Source organism: Syngnathus scovelli, chromosome 6 (genome assembly GCF_024217435.2).
Source record: "Syngnathus scovelli strain Florida chromosome 6, RoL_Ssco_1.2, whole genome shotgun sequence".
Lineage (NCBI taxonomy): Eukaryota > Metazoa > Chordata > Actinopteri > Syngnathiformes > Syngnathidae > Syngnathus > Syngnathus scovelli.
Genome location: NC_090852.1, coordinates 15,225,898 through 15,236,892, shown reverse-complemented (window position 1 = coordinate 15,236,892; position 10,995 = coordinate 15,225,898). Strand labels below are relative to the sequence as shown.

Genomic DNA, 10,995 nt, shown 5'->3' with positions numbered 1-10,995 from the left:
ACCTTAATCAGTTGGCATTTATTTTCCAATAATCGTTCTCATTTCCAGGCAAAGATTTTTTATTAGTTTTTAACCAGCGAAACATTTAAATGAAAGAAATGTTATGTCTGGACCAAACTAAATTATTCTCTTCCTTTGAGTATCCCACCCTCCCTCGCTCTACAAAACTGTTTCATTAACTTCACTGATTTAATTTAAAATTAAATATCTAATTGTAAAGTTACTGCGCTATCAATGTGTAAATGTATGGGCAGATGTTTACAGTATGTGTGTGACCAGCAAATAAAGTAATGCTTTTAATTTCATTGTTCTGCGATGTTTATTAGTGGGTGAAAGTCACATTAACCTTTCCATCGGCCCTGACATTTCCTTTCCTCCTAAATGGAGAATTAAAGACCATTGGAAAGTCATTAGTGAAATTTACTGCATCTCTTGGCTGGCCAGCCATTAAAGAGTCTGTAAGACCTATTGCACAGTTTAGAATCTTATGGCAAATAACTTTTTAATCGTGGAAATAAGCACTGACGATTGAAAAACATGTAATGAATGATTTAAGAGTTTATATTTTCATACAATTAGGTCCAGAAGTAGTTGTCTTTACACACCACAATAGATTGATATTCAGAAAACAAGACTTATGAATGACACATTATGAGCGAAAATAAAATTTGCTTGCACTTTAACTGAAATAGTTTTACATTTTCCTATTTGTTTCTAAGCATTTCATTCATTTCACCAAATAACTTTATTCAAGTAAATCTAAATAATATATGTTTTTAATCTTGTAAATTGCCATTCACGGACTGTGCTGATTTGCCTATGATGACTTGTATCTTGTCGCACTTATTGTTTTTCTTTTGTGGCAGGATTGGTTCAGGAGAAGCGCAGGTCTCCTCTGATGGAGCTTTAACTGGTCCAGGAGAGGTACATGTCGCCTCTGATGGAGATTGGATTGGTCCAGGAGAGGCACTGGTCACCTCCGATGGAGATGGGACTGGTCCAGGGGAGGTACTGGTCACCTATGATGGGGATGGGATTGGTCCAGGAAAGGCATTTCTTCCCAGGTCTTTCTTTTCCAGGTCCTCCTAATGGACGCTGGCTTGTCGACAATGCAGCACGTCGTCCTCCATCCACCAGGTATGAGAGATCCGGGTCACGGCACCAAAATGTTAGAGATGCATCTTTTTTTTTCTTTTCGCCATTTTTCTTGCTTGCCTGGCACACACCAGCTAGCTGGCTGAAATTTTAAATAAAGCACCGTATTGTCCAATAAAAATCTCGCTTTTTTTTTTTTTTTGTCCAACCTGGCGTCACCCTTCTGTACACCGAAGGGCAGGTGGGATTGGCTGATATGACGCAACCGTGGATTTCAGCGGTAGAAAACAGATGGGATGGATTGCAAACGTCATCATATTTTATATTTTAAAAGTTAATTTAACATTTTGATTTCAGTAGGTCTATTTCTTACTTTGATAATATAACAAAATTATTTATGACTTCAATTGTGTAAACAGATGTCAGATTTGTCCGTGAGCCAGACGCAGTCACCAAAAGAGCCATATCTGGCTCGCGAGCCATAGGTTCCCGACCCCTGCCCTAGCGGCACAGTCAGATTCACGGATTTCACCTATCACGGGTTCTTTTTGGAACGTAACCCCAGCGAAAAACGAGGGATTACTGCACTCCAACCTTTGCGGGTGGGCGCGCGCACGCACGCACACACCAGTGTATTATGGTTTGAAGGCAATTCCGTGTTGGCATGACATTGTTTTGAAGGCGTGCCGTCATCTTCCATGCCCCGCCCTCCGCCTGCAGCCTTCTCGGATTGGAGGTGGATCCGCATCTTGGCTCCGATTTAGCTCGTAACACTCAATTCAGAAGATCCCACCTGTTTCGGTGGCAATGGATTTTAGCCCATCAGCCTTTGACACAAGACACCAGAAACCAAAACGCGAGTGTTATGCGAAGTGAATTTCGCCGGTGCTCTCTCATGCCTCTATGGAACTGCTTTAACCGGAGCGGACGAGGGAAACAACTGTCATATTGCTGAATGATTTTAGCCGCAGTGCCGCAGTTTGTCTTCCAAACCGAGAGAAGAATGTCACGACATCAGCAGACGTCGTTCAAAGCCTCGGACAGCGTGGTCGAGGTCAAAAGTAAAGTGAGTAAGTCGGTGGAATGATGTTGGCTTGATGACATACGATGCACTGATTGCTAGTGCTTATTGTCCTCCCGGAAAATGCAGTTATTTGAAATTGAAATGCCCTTAACGCGTTTTTATATTTGAGATAACGTCGTATTTTGATGATGATGATTGCGACACGTGTCGCTTGACTCCTCCAGCAAGCAGCCGAAGAATGTATGTTCCGCATAGTTATCAGACAGTATTTGAAAAACCAGTTTATATTTTGGTAAACAATGTAGGGTTAGGGCTAGAAATATTTCACGCGCCCCATTTCACGCACACAAACACACACGTAGGTATGTCTGCATGCAAGCACACATACACACGAACACTCACGCACGCGCGCACACACACACCCTCTGCTCGGCCAGATTTATTGTGTGACGTCATGTCACGCACCAACATGATAATGACATAAATTGACTCCTATAGTACTAAGACCACAGACCAAAGAGCACATTTTCAACAATGAACATTGTGTGCATTGTCTCACACAGACAAATTCTCAATTCAACAAAGTCCACAAACAAAAACAATAATTTACAATAGTGTTTTTTCACTTACTATGTGTGGCGGGACAGAGCATTCGTTTTAGTTTGTTGTTTTTTAGGAGAGAAGATTTCAATAACGTCACTGAGGCATTTTTTAACGAACTCCCCTTCATTGTATGGCTTTTTAGGCCGTGCAATGTTCCAAGCCAGTTGAAACAATGCAAGCGTGACAGTCTCTGTGTGCTTTGTCATTTTTTAGAACCTTTGTTTCTGCCTGACTTTTCAAAGTGTCCAACTTGCGCTTTCGAAATTCAGTCCCTTTTGGAAAGTCCTTATCAATATTAGCAGGAAGTGAGCTGAAGTGGCGCTGAAGAAATGCGCAAATGAAAAAATGCTTAAAAAAGACGGGTTTTTTTAGTCTTGGAACGGATTAATTTTTTTCCCATTATTTGTAATGGGAAAAATAGATTCGGAATTCGACCCATTCGCTCCTCGAACCGCCTTCCGGAACGTATTGTGGTCGAAAACTGAGGTTTGACTGTACTTTTTATTTAACTGACTGAAACACAAATGCAATAAACCAAACAACATGACAGGCTGTGTAAATAAAATAGCTCAAAGTTTTTGTGCAAATGTCACAGTGGTTGTCAAAATAAATCTCTATCATAACAGACACAACCTTAAAAATGAACTAATAAATTACATTGTAATTCATATCCTCAATCTGCCACACAGACGTATTGTTTCATTGTTTAAAATAGCATTTCTTGCTGTTCAATGTCTTGTTCACAGTTTGACGCAGAATACCGCCGCTTTGCTTTCAAGAGGAACTGCCCAGGTGGCTTCCAAGAGTTCTATAGCCTCCTCCAAACTATCCATCGCATCCCTGAAGTAGACATGTTATTGGGATATGCAGATGACCATGGAGACCTTCTTCCAATCAACAATGATGATAACTTCCACAAAGCTGTCTCATCAGCAAATCCCTTACTTCGTATTATCATAACCAAGAAAGGTAAGAATGTAATTATACAGTATTCTGTAGTATTTTTTTTAAACAACAGTTAAAAATTCATAAAGGCTCTAAACCTGGGATATGCAGTGAAAAACATTTCCTTAATAAATATTTATTTTATAATCCTAATTTTAAAATAACTATAATAAACCATGGAGCATAGAAAACAGTCATAAAAGGACCACTTTTTATCAGGGATGCATTGATACCACTTTTTTCAGACTGAATACGAGTACCAACATTTGCATTTGAATACTTGCCAATACGAAGTACCAATATTTGAAAATACCTTTATGTCCTTTAATCGCGATGAAAGTGTGTTTTATTTCAATCATATATTCTTCAACAACACAAACTGACATGTCACCTGACACCTTGTCATTACAACATGACCATTCTAACAGAATAGTGTCACGTTTTCGTAAACTAAATTGAAATACTGTGATATTAAATGCTGATGTAATATTCTAATTTGCACTGAGATGGATTTAATGACTATTCTACTATAAGCAAGACGATTACTAGTAATAGGCCAGCAATGCTATTTCCCTAAAATGACAGCTTGTCAGTAAAGCCAACAAACAACACTCCTTAAATTTTGAAAGTCAGGTGCTGGGTTCTGGTGAAATTAATTTGTTTTGTCTATGTGAAACAATAGTATTTTGGGGCTTGGCCTAAAGAAAATCTAGTCCTAAATACCTTCAAATTAGAGTAAAACATAATAGTAAAACACTTTAACTTCTTAACATACTATATTTCCCCGACCGTTTGATTTTCTCTGCTATTTTAGAACCCCTTATTCAAATGACCGACACTCTTACTTGCCCTAAAAAGTTCCCATAAATGGCACAAATGTAAAATTATTCCTGAGAAAAGAGTATGAGCAGTAGGGATGATTTTAGAAACGTTTGAAATGCACATTTGTTTGTTTTTCCAACAAAAATGGCAGCCACTTGTCATGTTAGTCTGAAAATTATAACTGCCAACTCAAACCATGGTTACTGTTTTCAAAGGTCCTAACACTTTCCCGGCTGACTCAGCAGTCAGTTTGAAAACGCTGCCATAGCAGCAACAACAGTCTGACCACTTGCACAGTACAATGATATCCAGTACGAGAGCTGTATCAAATATTCTGCCTTTTCCAAGGTCATAAAGCCCAGTTTTGTCAGAGAGGTGTTAATTTAACAATATGATGATCGTTTTGTTTTCGTGGTGTTAAACCACACTGCATTATAGTGAGCTGTCTCTATTATTTCCACAAGTTACTACGAATGATTTTATGATGATTACACACATCTCTCCGTATGACTTTTTCATGGAAACTGTTAGCTAATAGCCACCATGAACATGATTTTAAATACGAAAAACTGTTTCGCTTTTCTCCATCTTCTTCTGTCAGAGGATGAACCTGCAATTTTCGCCACTAACTCCCTCCAGAGGCGGAAAAAAGGCCTGGGTTTGACAGGTCTCCGTACCGCTGGTTCATTGTCTACCCACTCAAAGAGCAAAATGGGTGTCATGTCTATTGGTCGACCACAGAACTTCCGTCAAATTTCATCAATTATTGACGTGGATATCCTACCCGAGACACATCGCCGAGTACGGCTCCACAAGCACGGGACGCATAAACCTCTGGGCTTCTACATTCGAGACGGGGCCAGTATGAGAGTGACGCCTTATGGTGTAGAAAAGGTAACATTCATCATTTGATATTAAAATACTGCACTGATTAAATGGTGTAATACATTTAAATGTTTCAATTCAATTGAACACATTGTTGGGTGCTTCGAAACGAAATTATTACATGCATTGTTTGAACTTTTCCAGGAGCCTATCGTAACTTCTACAATGGCTTCTGTAGCTGTCAAGATGTACTTTTGCTGTCATTGATAGAGGTTGTGTCCCTTTTGTTGTATTTACTTTCTCCCTTTCCCTGCCATAGGTTCCAGGAGTGTTCATATCCCGCCTTGTGCGTGGTGGTCTTGCAGAGAGTACTGGGCTCTTGGGAGTTAACGATGAAATTCTTGAGGTCAATGGTATTGATGTTACAGGAAAATCTTTAGACCAGGTAATTTCCAAATAATAACACAAAACTGTTCCGATATCATCATCCATTTGTAAAAAATTATTAAGTCGTGTTTCTCCTCACCTTCTGTACGACTAACAGAAGTACAGGTATTTCAAATAGATAGTTCATGGGCTTATTTTGATTTTCTATCACTTCATGTGAACCATTTTCAGAAGCCAGGTGATATTTCAGTATCTAATTTTAAAGGTAATTGTCATGAACATAGATAAGAAACATAGTGGCGCACTGGGTAGCACGTCCACCGCACAGTTAGGAGGGTGCAGGTCCGATTCCACCTCCGGCCCTCCCTGTATGGAGTTTGCATGTTCTCCCCATGTCCGTGTGGGTTTTCTCCGGTTTCCTCCCACATCCCAAAAACATGCTTGGTAGGCCGATTGAGCTCTCCAGATTGTCCCTAGGTGTGAGTGCGAATGGTTGTTCGTCTCCGTGTGCCCTGCGATTGGTTGGTAACCGGTTCAGGGTGTCCCCCGCCTACTGCCCGATGACGGCTGGGGTCGGCTCCAGCACGCCCGCGACCCCCGTGGGGACAAAGCGGTACAGAAAATGGATGGATGTCATGAACATCGCATAATAATTATAATTCATTCGATTTTTATGGGGCTTTTTCGGACAATTGAACAGTCAAACGACTCGGAATTAATACATTGTTCATGCACTCGCGGATTTACACTTGGCGGGCATAAACTACTATTACAGTACTTCAATCAAATAGTACCACAAGGAATTTTCTTAGTCTACCTATGAAATCGTGGTACGCCGTTTTTGTAACCGAAATGGGGACGTTATGCTACTAGTTACCTTCAGTTGTGCTAGCAAGTTTAGCCCGTAAAACAAGGCTCACTATGTTCTCCCGGTTGTAATGTTTGTATTCCAGCTCTTGCTTTTTGCATTTTGTGACTGTGATATAATAGTAAATGGAGACCAATCCTAATCGAAAGAGTAAATTATGCATTCCGAGAAATGCCAAACCTATTCATCAACACTCACAGAACCTATCTTCCCATATCTTTTCAGGTGACAGACATGATGGTGGCCAACAGCCGCAATCTTATAGTGACAGTGAAACCAGCTAACCAGAGGAACAATGTCATGCATCGAGGGAGTAAAACAACCGGAAATTCTGGTTCTTTTGGCTCAATTGGATCGACAGGCTCCGCTCTGTCACATGATTCAACGAGTCCTGCCACTCACAGCACCCCCATCACTGCAAGGTTTGACATGTCATTCCTTCTCAGAACTCCACACCCTTAAAACTGCTGGGTTGTAAATTGAAGCGGCCCAGGAAGTTGGGTCAGTTAGATCCACCTTTTGGTTGTTTTGCAAAAAAAAAAAAAAAATGTTTGTTCAGTCTAATATTTAACCCAAATTGTTTTTTTTAGCCCATTTTTAAGTCTCCTTGAAAACTTTACTAACAATTTCTGTGTGAAGTAAATATCACTAATTTGTTTCAATGTCATTTTTTTAGAACACACACACACACACGCACGCGCATACACATTGATTGCCTGGCCACATTGTTTGTTTGACTGTCAAGGTAAAAGGTGCTCGACAGGGCGAGGACACAGGCACTGTTGTTGTCCACTAGGTGTCGCCTTCCACACATGAACACTTTTACTTTTGCTGCAGTGCAGCTCAAGCTTCACTCCTCCCATGCTGACAAATGAGGCACGTTTGATTTATCGATGGAATAATAAATTCTAAAAACATTCGATGACAGCGCGCAGAGCATTAATATCGGAAATACTGACCATGAATTTACTTGGTATTGGATTGATATTCCTTCCTTATACTTTCTGCAAAGGAATAATACATTGTAATATTTGTCTACGTTCAGACTTTTCCATGCTTAGGAATAAACACTATCGTAAGTAATTAATTTTGCAATTTGTATTCTTTGATTATGAGGCATAGTTCTGTTAATGACGTGTTTTTTTATGTCATATGTTTCAGTAACAGTATCGTAGAGGGTGACAGCGATGAAGAAGAAGATGATGATGGTGACCTCATCCTGGAAAGTGACTCTTTGACATTCTATCAATCACACAACATTACAAACCTCACCAGTGAAAGATTGCACAGCAGCCCTATGGTTAGAACCCTTCAACAGAGCGTCTCCATGCCTGAATACATGGGATCAAACCTGAGGGCCGGTCAAAACGGACACCCAAGTCACAGCATTCAACGAAGCATGAGAGAGGGTGGTAATATAATAACAATGTGAACACAGCCATGTGTTAGCCTGACTGTGAAACAGATGTAAAAAAATATATATATATATATAGTACACGCACACACACGCGTACATCGTACATATACACATACACATACATATACATATATATACCGGTTGATACGCTAATATCTCCTCTAAACTTTAAATTTATAGCATCAGCTGCAACATTAATTTTTTACCATGACCAAGGTTGCATCATGAACTTCTATGATATGTAGGCGATCACTCTATATCAGGGGTCGGGAACTTTTTTGGTGGACAAAGCCATTTTTTACAAATAATTTCCCGTGAGAGCCATACCATTTTAAAAAAATCGATAGGCTAGATACAATTAAATGCATGTATTGTAATTAAGACCAACGATTTTTCGAGTGTACTAATGTATTCTTTTTAATAACGTGACCAAAAGAGCCATATCTGGCTCGCGAGCCATAGGTTCCCGAAGCCTGCTCTATATGGTTGTTAACAATTGTCATAATACCGTACAAAGGTATAGGCTGCATTGTTACTATGAAAACGGCAAAAAGAAACACCTAAAATGTATAAACTGTGGACCACCTCTATTAACCAGGCATTGTGACCAAGCAAATAGCAAATTTCCGCGAATAAATAACACTTTACTAAAATAGATATGATTACCTAGATTAATACTTGAAACCACAAATTCCCCAACCTTGATTCGAAAACTTTAAGAGCATTTCAAATGCTTAGACGCAATACTGTACAATATAGAGTTTATTGACAGCTAAATAAAAGCTGCACAATGTACATGCACGTTAAAAATGATGATGAATTACTATAATTGTGCAGGCCGGTGTAAAACAATGAACTTTTGACTGCACATCAAATTGTAGGAGTTACAACAAGAGTGCCGACTTCGTCCTGGGCGGCCAACAGTGGTACAAAAGTCCACTCAGTCAACATAGGAGTTAGCATTTCCATGTCTACTGACCAGGAACTGCTGGATCCATGCAGTCATAGTCATATTCCACTGGTTTTGATGTTATGTATAGTTCAGTAATTTGGCTTTTACGCTTGATTATGGCAGCCAGTAACCATTCATCATCTCATTTAAGGAAACACTCAATAAAATAAATATCCTACATACTGTAGACAGTATTTTGTGATGAAAAAAAATCCGAGTTTTTAGCCATGTCAGTGAAAATTGCAAGTAACTTGTTTTGCAAATAATAGGTGAATTCACAATTATCCACTGTATTATAAATTTATTACCCTCGTTACGGTATTGAAGGAAGGTAAGGGTTATCAAATATAACATGTTGGTATACTACTGTACTGTGTCATGTGAAGACATTGCACAAGCACTGGAAGAAGCCTGCTTGACATCCAATAAGTTGATTGACTCGATAGTCCTCAAAATGAAAAACATTTTTTAACAGGCTTCACTCACACAAGTGTCTTTGTGTGTCTTGGCATATGAAGAAATTGACAATAAAGCAGACTTTGACTTTAACGTGCAGTACCTGTACATCCCGAGCCAACCGCTGTACTTTATTCTTGAATAGTGAAGTACACTGCTAGAAAAAAAGTGCTTCAATTATATTTTTAATGTTGTGTAAGTAACTGATTTTTACATTTCCCCCCTTACAAATAATATTTTTGTTTAAGGTGGGAGAGCCACAGCCTTCTTTAAATATATAAAACAGAGTACATAAAATCTTCTTTTTAACCTGTTTGGTGTGTAGGCAGTGGGGACACTGAGGAGATAAACCGGGACGTTTGTCCTGTAACTTTATCCAAAGTGTTTTATGAATACTATTTATCAAACTCAGATAATGAAAGATGTCACCTGGATATGTGCTTCCAATGGTTCCGATGAAATTAAAATTTGTTCTAAATTAATCTTATTCATTGTCTGCCTGTATTTTTTAAGAAGCCTTTGCAAGCTACTTAACAACATAATTTCAGCTAGCTAGCTAGCGATTGGTATAGCCACACAATGTCATAGTTACTATAATATGAATATATTTCAGCTGAAACTGATCAATTGAGCTGATCTCTGTTCTCTCTTTTTGATATCAAGAGAGATACCGTATTTTCCGGACTATAAGCCACTACTTTTTACACAATCTTTGAATCCTGAGGCGATTGAAATTAATATTTAGTTGCACAACCTTTGGTTGAAGAATGCAATTCCCAGTGTCAGAAAGCTTGGTCACCGCTGCAAGTTATGGGTCCTTACCAGAGATGGGCACCCTAGTAAATTTTGCTAGTCCGTCCTCCGACCTCTGTCCGTGACCAGGGCACCCTGGCATCATTGTCCCTCCGGCCTAATTCATAATTTTAGTTGTCTGTCCATCCTTGTTCTTTTAAAGCCAGTGAAACAGTGTGGACCACTTTAGTACATATAAAAACTATAAATTATGAATTAATGTAGACAACTTTGCGCGTAGAAATACTTAAATTATTTTTTATTGCTCGCCCCCCTGCTGCCTCTCCTCCTCAAACTGCCCCTTATGGGCAGGCTACCCCAATATGAACATGTTTCCCTTGAGGAGGACCGGCTTGCCAAAGCTAGCACTCGCCAGGGCGGGCCCTCTTTGGTCTAAGGATGTCACCTGCTGTTGAAAACACCCTCTCCACAGCAGAGGAGCTAAAGAGTGGGTTGTTGTAGTACTTAATAAATGAGTCCACCCACGCCTCCTTATGCTAATCTGGGAAGAGGGCTGTGGAGAGTGGTTCCTGCTTCGGCTTCCAGTTTTGGATGCTGGCACCTCTAACACGACGTCCACATCCTGGGTTAGCCCAACCTGGTTGGTGCCAAACAGCTCCAATATTTTGCCTAATTTTTCTATCTTTGTGTATTAATTGTCACGTTCTCTTTGTTCGTGACATTAACCTGCTATTCAACCCTAATACACTCTAGAACTAGTAAAATAGAAACTGCATTTATTGATTATCAAAAACAGAACCTGTAATTTGGCTCTGCCCTTTTACTGTATATACTGGATAAAACATGGG

The 10,995-nt window shown here is 39.6% G+C and overlaps 1 protein-coding gene across 2 annotated transcripts; it reads left to right on the top strand.

The window, feature by feature from the left end:
* The first annotated feature begins 1,813 nt into the window (after positions 1-1,813).
* On the top strand, positions 1,814-9,881 carry pard6a (par-6 family cell polarity regulator alpha). Of its 2 annotated transcripts, none has more exons than XM_049722921.2 (6): positions 1,814-2,161; positions 3,469-3,691; positions 5,091-5,383; positions 5,634-5,759; positions 6,795-6,991; positions 7,731-9,881. In XM_049722921.2, exons 1-6 carry the CDS (start codon positions 2,051-2,053, stop codon positions 7,999-8,001), a joined length of 1,221 nt encoding a protein of 406 aa, XP_049578878.1. In that variant the 5' UTR covers positions 1,814-2,050; the 3' UTR covers positions 8,002-9,881. The 2 variants fall into 2 exon arrangements, with proteins under 2 accessions (XP_049578878.1, XP_049578879.1); XM_049722922.2 differs by having other exon boundaries at positions 1,814-2,165.
* Positions 9,882-10,995: the final 1,114 nt, after the last annotated feature.